Source organism: Ovis aries, chromosome 18, assembly GCF_016772045.2.
Source record: "Ovis aries strain OAR_USU_Benz2616 breed Rambouillet chromosome 18, ARS-UI_Ramb_v3.0, whole genome shotgun sequence".
Taxonomy (NCBI): domain Eukaryota; kingdom Metazoa; phylum Chordata; class Mammalia; order Artiodactyla; family Bovidae; genus Ovis; species Ovis aries.
The window spans coordinates 26936286-26955188 of record NC_056071.1 but is presented as its reverse complement, the minus strand read 5'-3'; the positions used below and the strand labels follow the sequence as shown (position 1 = coordinate 26955188).

Genomic DNA, 18903 nt, shown 5'->3' with positions numbered 1-18903 from the left:
CACTTCTCTCGTCATGTGCAGCGAGAGGAGGTGCCTCAATCCCCCAGAGAGGGTCCAGAGGACATGGGCTCCCAAGGGCCAGCAGCAGCTCTCCTGAAATCTAGAGACAACCCTAGAATCCCAGAACAACGCCCTCACGCACTTGTTTCTTCCTGAGTCAGTTCCTGGTGGTGGATTTCCTTTATCTGCAGCCAAAGGACTCCTGGTAAGGACAACCTCTACCTACAGAGAGGCCAGGGTGAAACCCCCACAGTGTGGAGCCCACGGGCCTGGGGCTTCCGGCCACCATGCAGAAGATGCTGCAACCTAACTAAACGACACTTGTAGATACAGCTGAAGACACCTGCCGTCTGGGCTCCCCAGGGACAGAAAGGAGGCCTCTCTACATCCAGCCCCTCCCTCCTCTGGCCCAAACTGGGTCTGTTTGCCTGATGACACGCTGGAGCTGGGGCTGTGTGATTCTCCCACAGCTTAGCTGTAGCATCATTTGTTAAGGCTCCAAGACCTTGCAATAAAACCACATGTAAAGCCATCTCATACACTGGCCAGTGCCCACATTTAAATGTTGTGCCTTGGAAAGAAACACAGGCTCCTCTGCCATGGAATGTTAACTCTTTTATTAATTTAGGGTTAACACCGTGTCTGCCTCGTGAATTTCTTTTTCGGAGTTGTGGATTCAATCAACAACAGCTGGGCTCCCTCCAGCTGACCGGTGGCTTGTCAAAGGCGTTACAGTCACAGAGGGGAGCAGGACGAAAATGGAGAACGAGCTTGAGAAAATTTAAGGCAAATGTTAATTCCCATATTAAAGGGACTTCATCAAGCAGATCTGTGCATATCAATGAAAATATATGAAATATTTTTCAAAATAATTAACATTGGTAAAAATTAGAACATGTAGCTTATAAAATGCCCACACAGGTTTGGCAGAAGTAAATTCAACTGTGTCGATAGGCTCACAGCAAATACAGACACAGGTGAGCCCACCTTAAGACAAGTGTCCTGAAAAGCAGGGCCCACGGGCTTTCAGAGCAGCTCCACGGAAGGGAAATGACTGACAACCGGCAATTCATGGACAGGCTTACATCTTGGTAGGAAGAACTGCTTGCTTGTTGAGGCTACCTTCCATCAGGTAGAGGTGACCATTTGGGCCATGAGACTCGCAGAGGCGCAGATGGGATGTGGTGACCCGGGGCCCTCGGCCCACTCAGAATTGAGGGCTGTAGATGAAGGAGGGTCTCTCCATCTCGTCCCACTGGGATGTAACTTTAAGCCATGGCTGTGGTTTCAGAAGTCACTGACCATGTAGAAACAGACGCTCCATCCCCAGTGGTCACAGGTTTTACGCTCCCAGATCTGTTCTGTTGAGTCTGACCAAACCACCTCCCAGATGGTGGCTGGCAGAGAAGCAGGTGCGCCCCAGGCCCTTTCTCACGGGGCACAGCCAGGGCTCTTCGGGCGGCATGGAAGCACGGGGAGGAGGGTGCTGCTTAGGGCCACGTTGGCTGGCCTTTCTGCTTTGGTCTTGGAGATTCAGTGAATGCGTGGTCTCAGGAGCTGTGGATCCCCAGAGTTCATGCTGCTCCTGCTGTGACTTGGCCAGAACGCAGCAGCCGGCAAGGGGGTGTGAGCGGGCATCACCGCTCCCGGGACACCTCCTCCAGGCACCCCCTGTCCTCGCCTGGCCTGGGTGCCCAGAGTCGCCAGGAAGGACCTTGCTCCTAGGGAGACGAAGCTGTCAGATGGGGGCGCCATCCCTGAAACAGGCTCTGGCCGACAGCCTGGAGAAAGGTGGACGGACAGACAGACGACGGGAGGGGCCCTGCCCTGTGCGGGGGCCGGGTGCCCCTACCCGGCCAGGAGGCACGTGCGGCAGCAGAACTGGATGAAGAGCTTCCGTTCACAGAGCCGGTTGGATTTGACCATCTCGCAGAATGTCTCATCAGCTGGGTTCCCCCAAAGGAGAAAAGGAGGGACAGGTCAGATGTGGGGGCCAGACATGGCTGCTCCCAGCACCCCACTCCGGAAGGCAGCCGTCTGCCATTACCCCTGTGGTGACAGGTGGCCAGCCCAGTGAGGCCGGGGCTGGAGCTGAGCCTGGAGACGAGGGCGGATGGGGGAGGAGACAGGTTCGGGGGGTGGGGGTTGGCAGGGTCTGGGGACACCGGGCTGTTCGGGGAGCCCTCCGTGGTCACTGTTCCTCTTTCTGGACGTGGGAGAAAGCGGGGTCAGACTTGGTGGGGGCAGGGTGGGGGCTGCTCCATGATGCCTGGGATGCCCCAGTGGGGGAGGAGGGATGATGAGAGGAAGGGGTTCATCAGGGCACCGGGAATGGCTGAGGGAGCGGAAGAGCCAAGCCCCTAAGGCCAGCCCTTCCCCTGGCAGCTGGCCTCTGGGGACCTGCACTCATGGGGCAGGGACAGCCTCACTTTCTGGGGCTGGGACCTCACCCGAGGAGGTGGCTTCCTGAAGTAAGCACTTCCTGGCCTTAAAGGAACACGATTCTCCAAGGCAAGGAGGCCACCTCATGGTCTGCAGGGCATGCCAGGGCTCTCTCTGGGGGCTTCACACTCTGCCAGGCCCAGGCCGCTGCCAGCTCCATGCTCAGGGACCTCGTGGTGCTGGCAGCTCTCCCTCCAGCATACCAGCAGGCTCTCAGTGCCCAGAGACAGCTTCGGGCTCCTCATCCCTATGCTTCCTGAGCCACGGTGGCTCCTTACCACGGCACGTCTGCCCATGGCCTCTACCCTGGTCTCCAGGCCAGAGTTCTGTGTCAACCCTTCCTCTTGCCTGGAACCCCCACCCTGGTCTCTGAGTTTCCACTTTCACAACCTATCCTCACATCCCAGTCGACCAGATGCCCAGGGCTCTCCCACAGCACACACACGGATCCTTCCTGCGGAACATGCGGGCCTCTCCTAACGCATGCCACCACACCCAAGCCACCTGGGGCTACTGGAGTGAGTGGGGACCACGTCCAAATCATTCCTGAGTCACTCGTTGGACAGACCCACGGTAGCGGGGTGGCGGCTGGATCCTCTCTGGTCAGTGGGAGGGGCCTGAAGGGAAGGGGCACCCCAAGGACAGCCTGTGGTCCCTGCCCCTCTCTCCCATTCTCTTTTGCCAGGCAGCCAAGGGGCTTCGGTCCAGCCCATGCCCACTCACCATTGCTGCACGTGTGGTTGGTGATGCACGAGGTCCCCAGCTGTGTGAAGCCCGCTTTACACCGGCTACAGTTCCTGCTGGAGCCTTCACAGCTCAGGCAGCTCTCGTCACACCTGTGGGGACACGGGTTCCCGATAAGGAGGGCCGCCACCACTCCGGCCCCTCCCAGGGCCCTCCGGCCGGCCTGCCTGCCCTCCTGCAGTGCCCCTGGCAGTAACCCTGCCCTCATGGTGGTCTCTCCTCCTGTCTGACCTCTGTCACCCGTTTGACAAACAGGACCCAGGAGCTGCTGGGGCGCCGCCCATCAGTCTCAGCCTCCTTTGCGGTGAGGTCGGTCTCACCCCTGGGGACAGGGCTGGGGGTGCCCTCTCGGTCCTGTCCCAGAGATGGGACCCAGGACTACTACCATCAGAGCGCCGTGACCTTGGGGGTCAGCACACTCTGGCCTCGGGCCACACCAGCAGCTTTGCTGGGACCTGTCTTGTCCATCTGCATCCAGCTGTGGCTGGGCTGCAGCACTGGGGTTAAGCAGCTGCTCTGGAGACTGGTCGGCCGGCCCAACCTACAGGGCTCACTGTCGGGCCCCTCAAGAGGGCTGGCTGATGCCGACCTGCTCTGGGCCCCGCACAGACCTCGCCTGCCCGCTGCCTCTCCAGTCTAGCTCCATTCCAGGCACCAGGTCTCCCCAGACCCGCTGTGCTGCAGGCCCAGCAGCCCGGGAGCGGGCTCAGATAGGCAGGCAGGGTGGTGGGCAGGAGGCGGCTCAGCTAGTCCTGGGCCTGTCCCATGGGGCAGCTCCTTGCATGGGGCAGTGGCCACTTCCAGTCAGCCCCCCACCCACTACCTCACCACCAAAGATCCCTGTGACTGTGTCCTCCACCTCTGCAGGGTAGCACCCACTGCAGCCCCACCGCCTGCCCTCAACTGCCGGGACCACCACCCACTTGCGTCTTTAGGCTGCTCTGGTGACACTCAGATGGCAGAGGCCTGCACGCATCCTGCCCCAACAGTGAACCCGGAGAGGCCGGGCTGGGGCGGGAGTATGCTGGGAAGGCAGGGAAGGCAAGGCTAGCAACCCCTCAGGCAAGTACCTCCTGCCCCCTGAGTTGTTCTGTCTTCAAAGAGGTTCTTACTCCTCTTCCAGGTCTTCTTCCTAAGTCTCGGGGTGTCCAGACCTCATCTGAAGTACTCAGTGTGGACAGTTCTCACTCTCAGCCCTGTCCCTCAGCTTCATGGGTTTCCTCAGTGCTCAGGCTCCAGCCCAGCTGGCTGGGCCCTGCCCCTTGAACCTGCCCATCTGTCCTCTCCAGGAATGGGCCTGGCTGGCACTGGACAATGGGTCTTGGAGAGCCAGGTTCCCTGGGAGCTGCTGCTGCCCAAGTGGGAAGAGGCCCTGAAGAACCAGGGGACCAAGGCTGTCCATCCTCCTTGGGGAGCCACACAGAGGGGTCTTCAGAGCCAGGGACCAAGGCCATGTGGAGGGGTCTTCGGAGCCAGGGGGTCAGGAGGAGGAAATTCTCTGCAATGCCAGCATCCAACACCTCAGTGCCCCATGCAGGCCTCTTCCTGGGATGCACCTCTGAGACCCGCTGTGTCGGCCCCAGTGCTGGACCCCGCTCCAGGCTGAAAGCCTCATCTCCCATGGGGGAGAGCACCCAGGGAGCTCTGGCCTCTGCAGCCCAGGAGGAGCTTTCCTGGGGCTGGGAGACCTCACAGTGTGGGAGCACCCTGCACCCCCAGGGGTCCAGGGTGTCTGACAAATGAGACTGTTATCACTACAGAACGTGTAGTCCCTGGGCTGTTGCCCTAGAAAGAGTTGATGAGTTAAAATCAAGGTTGACTTCAGATGCTGGTGTCAAGGGGCCTGCACGGACTTGGCCAGGCTGGGTGAAGGCAGCTGGACAGAAGGGCTGAAACCCCAACCTTCCTGTGTGGGTCCTACAAATGCAAGGACTGGGTGGTATCTCATTGACTTACCACAGAGTGGTTGGTGTTCCTGTTTTATGTTTGGTTTCTTGGTTTTTGTTTTAAGAGGATAGGTTACAATCTGGAACAATTCTCAAATATATCCTGGGGGCCTTGAAGATCCCCTGTGGGTCCTTAGCTGTGAGCTGGAAGATGGGGTATGGTCTGTCCACACTGCTCTGATGTGGGCCCCGGGCTCCCTTGTTTCCAGTCTATTTCAGGCTCAACATCAAGGTCTTCAAGGTCACCTGCAGACTCCTCATGGTCACTCAGCCTGGATGAGGCAGGCTGCTCTGCCCTGCTCCTGGGCTTAGGTCACGAAGCCTGGCGTGAGGCAGCCTGCAGCAGGACAGGAGGAGGACACCAAGCAAATGGCCTCTCATCACTGCCCACGACCCACGATGACCAGAGTCCCCAGACGAGGATGAGGCGCTGTGCAGATGCAAAGGAGGAGCGGAAAAGGAGACTGGGAAGGCTTATGGCATCGCTGCAACGGCTGGAAAGGGCTTTAGAATGAGGAGCCTGTCAGGACCTTCTCTTTTTCTCTAAGTTATCTAATTAAGAATCTAAGCAAACCCAACAGGTGGTTTCCACACAGAGTGAGCACACTGGTCTGTGGCAGTAGGTCTAAACAGATACTCAGAAAGTGAACCCCACCCTAGTCCCTGAGACAGAGGCCTCCAGACCTGGTCGCTCCTCCATGGACACTATGCTCGGCCATCTAGGGCTGGGCCGAGAGGACTGCCTGGAGGAGGCACCTACCTGCGGCACACCTTGTGGGGCAGCCCTGGCATGTCCTCTGCGTAGAAGCCCTCACCACAGGCTGGCACGCATCTCCAGTCTTGGAAGTAGAAGCCGGGGGCACAGTGAATGCACTCCTCTCTGCTGGGCCCTGAGGGGTGCGGGCAGAGAGCAGAGGTCAGTGACCACCCACCATCTGCTGGGTGTCACAGATCTGCTGCCTCACCCGAGAGCCAGGTCCTGTTCCAACACCCCAAAAGGCTGCCCCTGCAGCAAGACCACCACCCCCCACTGGTGCCCACCACATGTCTATACTGGCCCCCTCGCCCACTCCTAGGAAGTAGGCCTTACACACCAAGCTCAGCGCACTCCCCCGGCCCCAGCCACATTCACCAGCCTGATTCTAAGGGCCTTCTTTCCCAACAAGCCTGGGCTGGTTTAAGCTAGGGCAGCTGGGTGTAGCCTTGAACTCAAAATGGGGCCTGACCACACAAACTTACTTGTTGGATTTCAGAGATGTAGTTAAAAAAAAAAAAGTAAAATAGCTCACTGGTCTTTAAATATCAATTACATGGAGAAATGGTAACATTTACATACATGTGGTTAAACATGATGTTCTATTGATTTCCACCTGCTTCTCAGGGTAACTTATACCCGCATCCGCAGCCCACGCGGTGTTTCGAGGGGACCGAATGTGGTGTGAGACGACGTGGAGAATGGAAAGAGGAGGTGTGTGGGCCTGGGGCTGACAGAGATGTGGTGTGAAGGATCGGGACAATTTCAACAGAAAAAAAGCCACTCGGTCTCATGGGGCGGGGTGTGGGGACAGAAGAGGCAAAGACTCTGAATGAAGGATCAAGAGTCATGAAGGGAAACCTGCAGCTCAGTCAACAGGGCTCGTCAGCATGGGGCAAGCACGGCCCAGACTGAAGAGACTGTGCTGTCCGTCTCTGCCCACCTCCTCCCCATTCACACCAATAGCAAGTGAGCGCCAGGCATCCACTCTGTGCCAAATCTCCAAAGCACCTCACGGGATGTTAGAGGTGGCCAGGAGGCCACAGGCTGACGGCACAGAGGGTCAAGCGTGGGGAGCAGTCAAGCGTGGGGAGCAGTCGTCTCGGATGTGCCCCTCACTGGACCTCCCCGCACTTTGACTGGGGTCTGGCCTCGGCTGGAGGCCTGGCAGCTTAGGCTGAGGTGTCCAGTCGTCTTCAAGGAGTGACTTGTGGACCTTGTGGACTTGAGGGCCTCACGCCTGCGTCAAGGGAGAACCCCTGCAGACGGCTCCATGCTCCAACGGTTGGTCTTGTGTCTCAGAACCACAGCTGCCGGCCTGGATGGGGTTCTGAGAATCTAGGAGGATGGGGGTGAGGCAGAAGTGGGAGCCCGTGCGTGACGGGCCTTCGTGAAGGACAGGTGCCCACTGCCTGGGTCTGCATGGCGTGCTGTCCCCCTGCAGCTGGGGTGTGGTGGGAGAGCCTGGCACACGTGCTTCTGGACTGATGGCTGCTCCTGTGCCCCCTCCTTCCGCCCCCGCTTATCTCCAGGGAGCATGTGCGTGGGTGGCTCCCCACTGACCCCCACCCCCATCCTACCACCTGGGCCACTCCCCAGCATCTGCAGCAGTCTACTTCTACTTTAATGCTCAATTCACTAAACACAAAGTGGGTGAGATATGCTCAGCTGTGGCTGGAAGCCAAGAAAGCCCTGGATGGGTGGAGGCCCCGCCAAGGTGTGTGCCTCAGCACGGTTAAGACGGTACCTTCTCCATTCTGGATCTTTTACCATGACAACAAGAGCCGGACACAGAGCCGGGTCTCCTGCACCCACCACGGCCGACGGGCACCCCAGGGATCCCAGCCTCCTGACTCAGAGGTTCTGGGACACGGACTGACCATCCCAGGGTCCCCGCCGCCTGGGGTGGGGACAGATGCCCCCAAGCTCCTGTGTATTTGAACCTCCCCACACGGTGCCCAGGGCCCTCACAGACAGGGCAGCAGGGGCCCCTGATTGAGAGCAGAAGGGGAAGGCCAGGTGGCTTGGGCCTCCAGGGGCTCTGGACAGGGACCCTGACCAGCAGCGAGGGGCCTTCTGAGACTCAGAGCTGGAGGCAGGGTCCCTCTACCCACATCAGCCGAGGTGGGTACACACATCCCAGAGCATAGAGGGCACCTGGGCAGGCAGGCGTGGGTGCAGGGCAGCCCTGGGACAGCTGGGCCCCTGAAGTGACAGGTGGCTGGGCTGGGTGAGAGAACCCACAAGCGACTATAAAGCCATCCACCAGCAGGCAGTGTGGGGGTGCCAAGAAAGGAAATTCCATTGAATGAGCAAAAGTGCTATAAAGACAAATGCCTGGCTGGGTGTTATGGACTCAACAGACTGATATTTGAATAGGTGATGCCGGTGATGTTCCTTTATCAATCTGGGCTAAACAACGAGTCAAAGACATAGAACCAACGTTGACAGGCATCAAGGCAAAAGGCAGGAGGGCTGCCCGACAAGCCCTGGCCTTCTGGGGGGCGGGGGCGCTGTCCCAGAGTGGCCCCAGGGAGGCATGGCTTGCTCCAGAGGCCTTGAGGTTATGGCCTTGGCCATGGCACATCTACCCTGGGAGGCTACCCCGTCCTTCTGGGACCCACATTACATCCTTAGTGGAGAGCTCATCCTTACACCCTTTCTGCAGCAAAAGCTCCACCCAACGTGGGTTTCCTAGAACAAGGACCCCAGCGCTGGGTTGGGAATGAGGGTCAGAGGAGAAGATTCAACCAGAAATGTACGTGGGCCACAAACTCCGATGTGCGGCGGCGTCTGCTGCACAGAGCTCTGCAGCACGAGCCGACAAAACAATCACTCTCAGATTCTACACAGAATCTGCGGCTGGACAGCAGCTCTGCCATCATCCCGTGTGTGTGCAGTACACACACACCCCTTACGGAAGCCTTTCCTCTGTGAGTGAGTGTTGAAGCTAAGACAGGCCCAGGAACTAAGGCTATGTCTTAAGAAGCCTTCTCCTTCATTCACACTCGGAACTTACCCTGTCTCTCCCCGATGACTCTTGAATCTTTAGGACTTGAACCTCAGGCACTTGCCCTGGCAAGAGCTAGAGAGCAGTGAGCAGCCCGGCCTGGCCTGGACGCAACCCCTGCCTGGCCGGGCTCCTAACGCCAGGATGTGGGCCCTTGTGGTTTTTCTTTATTTAGTTTTTAAAAATTGTGGTCAAATATACACAATGTAAAATTTACCATGTTTACCACTTAATATAGTTCAGTAGCATTAGGGCTTCCCTGCTGGCTCAGATGGTAAAGCGTCCACCTGCCAATGCAGGAGACACAGGAGGCATGGGCTTGATCCCTGGGTTGGGAAGATTCCCTGGAGAAGGGAATGACAACTCACTCTAGTATTCCTGCCTGGAGAACCCCAGGGACAGAGGAGCCTGGTGGGCTACAGGCCATCGGGTCGCAAAGAGTCGGACACGACTGGGTGAGTAGCAACACGATATTATAGTACAGCTGTGTCTTTCATATGTTGCCTTAGGCATGCTCAGAAAAACTAGGGTAGAGTACACCATAAAAAATATCTGGTCTGGCCCTATGGTCAGTGGCACTAAGGAGATTCACACCATCGTGAGCCATTAGCACCACCATCCACGCCCCAAACGTTTTCATCTTCCCAAACTGAACCTCTGTGCCTGTTAATCACTCTCCCTCCTCCCGGACTCAACGCTGCAACATCCACCCACAGAGCCCTAAGTGCCAGGGCTTTCTGGGTTTCAGGTCCTCCGCCCACCCGCTGGCCTAGGGAGCAGGCCTGAACTCACCCACGCAGGTCCGGCAGGTGTGATGGCACTCCCCACATCGGATGAGCTCAGAGTCGAAGTAGGTGCCTGGCTCACAGTCTGGAATGCAGCTGCCCCGGGCAAGGCTGGTGAACAGGGAAAAAGGCAGGTTTTCACATCCTTTCTGAAACTCTGACTGTATTAGGATTTGTCCTCAACGTCTTTCCTGAGGAAATGAGAGGTGCTAGAACACAGGTGTTGGTGTCACTTCAGGTTCTGAGCTCAGGAAAAGTGGCTGGGAGGGATGCTCAGGCCTTCTGGTGGCCTTGTCCCCAAGCGGGGTGCCGTTTCCTGTGTACTTTCTGACACCAGCCACTATGGAATCTGAGGCCCGAGGGGGTGGTGGGGTCACCCTGCTGGCTCCGTCTCCCAGGGCACAGCTTCTGTAATGCGGGAGAGGGGCCAGCAGCAACAATCATCTTGACACTCGATCGGTTCCAGCCTTGCCCTTGCCTGAAACCTTTCGTGTTTCACAATGAACTTGAAATAAAATCCGCTCCTGGGACCTGGCAGGCCTGCAAGCTGTGACTCCCAGGCTCAGATGAGAACGGGGGTGACCTGCAACTCTGGGGTTTTGGTTCCCTTGCCTTCCTGGCTCCCTGGACCCTCTTCACTCCAATCCCCTGATCTGGAAGTGATCAGAGGAAGCTCAGGGCTCAGGGAAACTCAGGGCTCAGGGAAGATTGTTCCTCTCCCCGTTAGTAACTGCGATAAAGATTAAATGGTGAGAGCTGATGGAATAAAATGCTCATTACGCTTCCTTCCCTCACTCCTTGCTGCACAAGAACTCAACCCTGTGGGAGTTTTTCCCTCACAGTGGCATTCGGGTGGTGGAAGGTGGGCGGGGGAAGGTGGGCCACAGGACCAGTAACCTTGTCCCCTGGCCTGGTGAGACATGCTGAGAGTCACAGAGCAGCTGGGTCAGCATCTGCATTTTAACAAGACCCCTTGCCCTGCCCTGCCCCCTCGCAGCAGGGCAAGGCGGGAGGCGCTACCCTCAAGGACCACCTCTTGTCTCTTCCTTTCTTCAAGTGCAGACCCCAGTCTGAGACTGGACTTGGGGAGGGCCTGCAGCACAATTCCTAACAGAATGACTTCTAAGCTTCTAGACGGTGACTTCAAGGAACAAGTGGTGTGTAATTTGATGGCATGAAATGGGCTAAACCAACATTTCAAAATATTCCCGTAAAAACCTTTAATCCAGTAAGATGTTTTACAGGAAACAGTAAGATGTTTACAGGAGAGCTCCCTGGGAGGAAACACGAGGGCTGGGAGACAGAGAAGGCCGGGCGATGGGGCAGAGGGAGGAACCCCGTGTCCAGACCAGGAGGGAGACAGGTGGGTGGGATTCGGGGCCTGAGAAAGGAGCTGGACTTCCACCCTCCAGCTTCCAGCCCCACTTTCTATCAGCAGATCAGCTTTGACTGATTCCCCAAATGCTGCCTCAGACTAGAGACCTTCCTCATCCTCCAACTTTCTATCCTAAACAAGCTCTAAGTGCAGATCTGATTTTGACTTGGAATCTTTATCCTGAAAGGGCTTTGAGCCTCTGAAATTTTAGCTTTTAGGAAAAAGTGTAAATCGACAACAGACACTAAAACCAGCGTACACCGCGGCCACACCCAACAGGAGGGTCTTACCTGAATCCTTCTTTACAGACAGTACACTTCTCTGGCTCATCAGTGCACTTTTTACAGCTTGGGTGGCATTTAAGGCAGTTTTTCTGACCTGGAGAAAAGTGAGAGGAGGAAAAGAGAAGGGTGAGAAGAGTGGATGTAGGTCAAGCTCGGGCCAACAGGACTGAAGAGTTTCAAGAGGGGCTGACTGATGGAACAGCAGTCACGGGCAACATGTCGACAGAACCGCCACAGCCATATGGGGACCACGTGCCTGGGGGTTGGGTCACAGGCCTTGCACCCCTTTTCTGGACTAAACTCAAGTCCTCAGGTCACCTTAAGGTCTGGAGGGGGCCCTTAGCTCTCTCCTCGGGGACTGGAGGCAGCTGAGCAATTTCCTGAGTGAGATGCGTGGGGCCACAGGAGCCCCTGAGCCCCCCAACCCAACACAGGGTCTTCACAGCGGTCAGACACAAAGCTCAACATCTGCCACACCTTGAAGGGGAAGCCCTGGGTCTTGGCGATCATCCAGGTCACTCATCCTGGCCTCTTGGCCACTACACCTTGGGGCGTCCTCCCCAGGGCCCGCAGGCAGCATCATATATGCTGCAGGGGCTCAGAGAGCACATCTTGGGGGACAAGGCATCGGGGTGGGATGGGGAGTGTGGATGGAGGCGTATCCAACCTGGCCCCTGGACAGGAGTCTGCAAAGGCTGTGAAGCCTGTCTTGCCTGACTCTGAGGCTCCTCTAAAGAGGGTGGTCGTTCCACAGCTGTAAACATCCTTAAAGACTGCCTGGCACCTCCCCACAGCAGTGACAGCAGGGCATGATGGGGCCTCCTACAGGCCCAGGCCAGACACGAGCTCCTGTAAGGCCTGTCATCCGCACCACAGCCAACACACCATCTGAGAACTGTCTCCATTGATTTAACCTAGACTCTCTCTGCACTCTCCTCCAGGATGTGGGGGGTGGAAGGTGAGCTGTTGGCCCTGGGGCCGTCCACCCTGCTCCCCGGGACAGGCAGGGTGGCAGGATGCTAGTGTTGCTCTGAGCTCATGCCCTGCTGGATCTTCGAAGCTGGGCCCTCTTGCCTTGCTCAGCTTCCTCTCCTCAGCAGGGTCGCCTAGCTGGGAGCCTGGTCACTGTGAGGCGCATGGCCCAACCCTGCCCCCCTGCCCCCCTACCCCATGCCATCTTCCTAAGCCTAGTCTCACCCAACAGCAGGCTCTGCTCACTCACGGAGGCCCAAAACCTCCCTGTCTGCAACCACAACTTCAGCACAGCAGCTAAACCACCAAAGCCACGAGCCGCTGACAGGGGTGGGGATGTTGGTGGGGGTGATGGTGGGGTCTGTGCTCCCCACCCCCCCAGCCTCACACCCACTGCTCCAGGACAAGCGGCGGGGTCCTCAGAGGCCTTTCCATCTGGGTGTCTGAAATCAGTGAGCCTAAAGGCCCCTGACTCAAGTCACCTCTTGTTCAACCTCTGCAGTGGACACTGACCTGCACACGCATGACAGCCCCGGCTCCAGGGGCTCCATCTCTGTGTCACATTGAACCATCTTGGCCAGGCCCCGTGTGAACCGCTGTCCACTACCAGGGTCCAAGGGCTGTGACTTCCCCCTTCCTCCCCACTCCTTCCCATGAAGGGTCCTTGCACACAAGAAGCAGAGGGCCAGGGCAATTCTCCGAGGAGAGGGGAGTGGACCTGAGGGGACAGTTCTCCCGGAAGAGGAGAGCCAGCCCCAAGGGGACAGTTCTCTCAGGAGAGGGGAGCCAGCCCCAAGTGGATAGCTCTTCCAGGAGGGGACCCTAGCCCCAACTGGGCAGTTCTCACGGGAGACGGGACCTCAGAGGACAGTCTTCTCAGGACAGGGAACCCCAGCCCCGAGGGGACAGCTTTCCCAGGAGGGGACCCCAGCCCCGAGTGGACAGTTCTCTCAGGAGAGAGGACCCTGCCCCGAAGGGACTGACTCCTATCCCAGGCCCAGGAACAGACACGCACTTACTTTCGTCAGCGTAAAATCCGGCGGGACAGAGTGTCACACAGGAGTTCACCTCCTGATGGTGGTAGAAGCCACGGCGGCAGGTCAGGCACTGTGTGGAGCCCCGGCCAGAGCAGGTCTCACACCCCTTGTGGCACCGGCGGCAGCGGCGGGCTGCGGCGTCCCCAAAGTAGCCCAGAGGGCACGCACTCACGCACTTCCTGTGGGGGCAGACACGGAGAAGATCATACTGCTGGGCCCAGTCCCCACCTGCACAGGGGCACAGGGAGGGGTGGGCCAGGGCAGGCAGGGGGACCCCTCAGCTGCCCCTGGAGGTTCCTGATGCAGTTGAGTGGGGAAGGCTTGCATGGGAAGCCCAGAGCCCTTCCCTCTCAAAGCTTCCCCAAGGGGTGGGGGCACTTGAAGGGCACGTGGCTTCCTTGGGCAGAACTCCCAGCACCAGCAGAAGCCCCCTAATAGGCAGCAAGTGGATCTCCAAGGTCACCATGAGGGCTCAGCAGCTCCCCTGCCAGAGCCCTGGCCGCTGAGTGCACCCCAGGGGGCTGCACCCCTGCCTGGGCACGCAGGGATGGGGAATCCTCATTCTTGGCAGACTCTGCTGGTGTTTACAGCAGTACTGGCCCCAGAGATGATGTTTGTCTGCAGTTTCCAAGCGACTGCCATGCTCAGTACGACCCACTTTTGTTTAACACAATGGAGAGAAAAAGCTTACGAACATAGCACAATGCCACCCGTGGCCTCTGAGTTCTGTCTCAGTCACGAGCTATTCACATGATGAGAACAGAAGGCTGCGAGGCATAAAATTTTCAAGCAGTGACCCTCCAGGTGACCTCCTTTCAGGGTATGTGGCTGTGACCCTCAAAGTGACTTCCCTCCAGGGTGTATGGCTGTGACCCTATATGTGACCTTTCCCTTCCGGGTGCTGTCGCTAATCCCTATGTAGGAGCCGGGACACACAACTGCAGCCCAGCCCTTTACCTGCTGGTCTTGACACTCCCCAGGCTGAAGTGGACGCAGTTCAAGCACTGGTCTGCACCGGGGCCATCACAGCCTTTGTCCCCACACTCCGGATGGCACACACCTTAAAGAAACAACCGTTTCCTTTCACCCACAGAGATGTTGTCTCAGTCATGTCGAGCCCCCAAGAAACCGGCGTCTGGGTCCTACAGGCCCCTGCTGGGCCAACACACCCATCCTGTAGGGACCCGCCTGGGCTGAGAACAGAGGGTTTGATGACCTGAGATAGGGGCTGCCTGAGGACTAGCAGGAGAGTGGTGGGCAGGGATCCAGGACTGTGACATTCTAGCATCCTTCCTGCAGCAATGTCACAATGCAGGGCTGGCCACCACCCCAATCTCCACCGTGAAGGGCAGTGCAGAGTCACATGCAGACCAGTCACCACACCCATCTCCACCATGAAGGGCAGTGCAGTCACAAGGGGACTGAGCATCAACCCCTTCTCCACCATGAAGGGCAGTGCAGAGTCACATGGAGACCAGTCACCATCCCCATCTCCATCATGAAGGGCAGTGCAGTCACAAGGGGACTGAGCATCAACCCCATCTCCACCATGAAGGGCAGTGCAGAGTCACATGGGACAGCTGTGACCAGGCAGCCACTTTCTGATGAGGAATGAAGGAGAGAAGCGGGGTGCACCATGCCGCCACCCTTACGCAGTGATGGAGCTGGGCAGGTCTCCATGGCCCTAGTGGGTCTGGGCTGAGCCCTGCTTGGCTCCCCCATCTTGACCTCAGAGGTGTCCCCCACTGCCTTCTCTCCATCCCCAGTTCTAACTCTGGGAGCTTGTGTGTTGCTGGAACTGGGGGAACCCCGCAGAGCCCGTCCCAGTCTCCCTTCCACCTGTGCTTCAGGGAAGAGACCAGCTCTTCGGTTCTGGCCCTTGGGCTGGGGGGCCCTCCACAGGGATCCTCCTCACCTGGGCACTGGGCTGAGCTATGGTGGAACCCCCCTCCCATCCCCTCCCCACCTCCCCCAGTGTCTCCACTGGGAAGTGGCTCCAGAAAGCCTCCCCATGTGGGTAGAGGCCTGGTGGGGCATTTGAAGGCTTTTGAGTCCCTGGAAGAGAAAACAACCACCTTCTACAAGGTTTCAGTTGTCGGAGAGGGTGGGGAGTAAGTTCAGAGTCAAAGAGGAGGTGACTAGCTGGTCACAAGCATTTCACAGCCAGAAGGGAAAGACACAGGGCTTACTCTGTGCAGCCACAACGGGTCTTTGCTAAGGGCACAATGTCCCCTTCATCCCTCTTTAAAGGGCCTCCAGACCTTCCTAGTGTTAGACTCGCTGTATTTGGCTTTCCTCCCCCAAGGTTTATCGTTGTCAGCATTTCCAAAGTTTTCACTGTGGGTCCCACTGGGAACCCCTTTCAAAGCTATGCTCATCCCTGGGGATGAGCTAGACGGCTCCTCAGGGTCTGGGGGCATGAGGCTCCCCTATCCCTCCCTCAGCTACAGGAAGCTGTTGGATTTGGGCATCAATTTGCATTTGAGCTGACTCTTGTCTGCTCATCCTTTTGTGGCATCCAGCCCTCCCCGAAGAGGCCTGACAACCTGCGGCCTGCGGTCACCTCCCCCCAAGGCAGGTGAATCTCCTGTGAGAAGTTGAGAATAACTTTCTTAACCCTAAGGAGAAGTGTAGGAATGGGAGGAGATAGCCCACACTCCCCACTCTTCCCCAGCCTGGCAGATGGAGCTCCACAGGGCAGGTCCTGGTCTAGTAACCATGTTGTATGCCAACTTTCTGGCACCTGAAAGGCATTAGGACGGCTCAGAGCAGGTGCTCAGTAAATACTTGCTGAATGGCTGAGGGTGAGAAGGGATGAAAGAGCAAGGCACTGGGATACTGGGGCAGCCCAGTGCCCTCCTGTCCACACACAGAATGTCCTCAGATGTCCCAAGATGTGGAAGGCTTGCAGGAGGCCTGGTGCACTCAGTCCCCTCTCCCTGGGGCCTCTCTGCAGGTGAGAGATTAGTCAGGGACCCATTGGGGAGCCCCATGCTAGGTGGGGGTTGCAGAACCCTGATAGGGTGCCCAGGGATGGCAAGTCCAACCCTGCACAGGGGGTGGATAGCCTTGTGCCAGGGAGCGCGGTGAGATCCTCCCAAGCAGGATCCTCCGGTCTGCATCTGTGAGCCCTCTCCCTGTGCCAGTCTCTTCCTGGATCACCCTGAATAGCCCAACAGGAGGGTCATTCCTGCCAGGAATCATTCCTGAACCCTGTCTGCCAGCTGGGCTGCCTGGTCCCACCCCCACTGCTCCTCAGAAGCACCTGGGTTCCCTTGGGCTCAGCTATACCCATCTTCTGGGTGGGTGCGTCTATGCCCCCTTTCCCTCTTCTATCCAGGAGCCTGAATGTTCCTCAGAGACCCCTCGCTTTCTGTCTCACCTCCCAGGGCCTCAGCCACAGGGCAGCATGACACTCTCCCCCTAGCTTTGCAGCCAGCAGGATGGTGGCCAACCCTTGAGAAATGGATTATTTCCTGTGCTATTAGTAAACAAGGAGGTCACAGGCATCAGTGACTCCAGCCCTCCAGGGCAGCCAGGAAGGAGGAGAAGCTGGGCCATCTGGCAGCCATGGGGCTGCAGCCACTCCCTACAGGGAGCCCTGAGGAACTCATGATATGACTGCACAGGACAGAGACCCCAGACAGCTGAGGTGCACATGGAAGGAGAGATTTCAGCGAGGCAGACTCCTGTATCGTCCCATGCACAAAAGGCAGATGCAAGAGTCTGGGCTCACCTGATGGTTCACACAGTAAAGAATCTGCCTGCAGCGCAGGAGACACAGGGGACCTGGATTCAATCCCTGGGTCAGGAAGATCCCCTGGAGAAGAGAATGGCAACCTTCTCCAGTATTCTTGCCTAGAGAATCCCAGGGACAGAGGAGCCTGGCGGGCTACAGTCCATAGAGTTGCGAAGAGTCGGACATGACTGAGCAACTAACGCTTTCACATTCATTTTCATTCATACACAGAAAAATGCTAACTTCCTTGACTTGGGATATCTGGTTTTCTTTAATTCACAAAAATATTTTTGATGTTCAGACTGCCTGCCCTTAGTTGCAAACTTCTGTATAACCTGGCTTCTACCCCTCTCACCTCCTCAGAGCAGTTATCTCAGGGTCACTTGAGATGCTGCCTCCCAGGCTTAAGTCCTAAAAGCTTCCCTCCAATAAAACATAACTTCTCGGTTGAGACTATTTTTTAAGTTGACACCCCTCTGCAGGTGCTGGGCTGACACTGGGTTATTTAAAAACTCTTTCTTGAGTCCTGTGTGGGGTGAGTCCAGGATAAAAACATACGTGAGCAAACATTAGAAAGCAGCTGGGGGTTCTCAATGGCTCTGTCCTTATGGGCTTAGGCCTGAAGGACCAGGTATATTCAGTGAGTCTCACAGTCCTTGCCATTCTCACCACCCAGAAGCCTAGCCTCCATGTCACCATGAGGCTTGAGGTGGGCACCAGGGGATCCATCTGCAGAGACCCTTACTACCCACGGGCAGCTGACCTCCTCTCTGGCCCCCTACTTACCTCCTCCCCTTTATTTACTTCTTGGCTCCCGGAGGGCTGGCCCGGCACCTGTCCACCCCTCATCACAGCACTGCCCGGTGCCCTCACTGCCAGAGCCAGGAATGAACAGGGCCCAGTGCCCCCCAGGCACCATCAGCATGACCAGCTTGGCATCCAGGAAGGCTCCCCAGTTCTCGGCCACCTGTCAAGCTCAGCCCTCAGCTGTGTGAGAAACTCCACAGTCCACAGTCACAGCTGCACCTCATAGTCTCCCCCACTCGGTCCCTCTCCTTCTCCCTCAGCTTCTGTACCCGGGCTTGTCTGTCTGTGACAGAGGGGATCCCCAGGCACCCAGGAGATGGCCCCTCTCCCCCAAGTCCTCACCTCTCCTTCCATGCCCCTCCTGCCCTGGCCCCTTTCCTGTTCTTCTGCTGTTACTGGTATGCCCACCCTACTTGCCCAAGACCCCAGGGAACCTCCTTGAGGGTCAGGAACACCCCTCAGTCCCAAAGAAACCCCTCTAATCCCTGTGGTCGGGCTCTGAGTGGCCTGGGCTGCATAAGTGTTAGAGTGACATTCCAGGACAGTGTGAGGTTAGAGCCATAGCAGATTTTAGCGGGGAGGGAATCCGTCCTTTATTAATAATTACTGAATCTTGCCACTGTTTATAAATCACAGGGGGAAACAGAGCAGATTAGTCCATACATAATTCAATGCTTCATTTTAAAGGCATGGTAGGAGAAATTTAAAATTGAATCACCCATAATTTATGCCTGATCTGTATTGATGGAATTCTCCATTTTGTTATTTTTTTTTTCCAGAAGCTATTAGATAACTCAAAGCAACAATAGTCTTAGATCTCACTCATCATTTATCAAGCAGCTGAAATATTTAGCCAAGGAAAATATGCCCAACCAGAAAGATTCCACATTTCACAATCACTGGGGTGGTTCTGAGGCAAAGGAAAGCTTTCAGCCAGGTATGCCCACGAGATCATGCCCGGCCCAGTGCTGGGAGCATCCACGGCTGCCTAGGCTGCCAGGTCCTTGG

The 18903-nt window shown here is 57.0% G+C and overlaps 1 protein-coding gene across 2 annotated transcripts in view; it reads right to left on the bottom strand.

The window, feature by feature from the left end:
• Positions 1-602: 602 nt before the first annotated feature.
• The window catches only part of PCSK6 (proprotein convertase subtilisin/kexin type 6), a 171614-nt gene continuing 153313 nt past the window's right edge, over positions 603-18903 (bottom strand). For both annotated transcript variants that reach the window (XM_027957143.2, XM_027957144.2), the window contains 7 exons: positions 14307-14409; positions 13332-13528; positions 11347-11434; positions 9689-9792; positions 5893-6022; positions 3166-3278; positions 603-1946 (listed from right to left, as the gene is read on the bottom strand). In XM_027957143.2, the coding sequence (XP_027812944.1) occupies positions 1849-1946; positions 3166-3278; positions 5893-6022; positions 9689-9792; positions 11347-11434; positions 13332-13528; positions 14307-14409 (833 nt within the window). In that variant the 3' untranslated portion in view covers positions 603-1848. The remainder of the gene's footprint in view (positions 1947-3165; positions 3279-5892; positions 6023-9688; positions 9793-11346; positions 11435-13331; positions 13529-14306; positions 14410-18903) is intronic.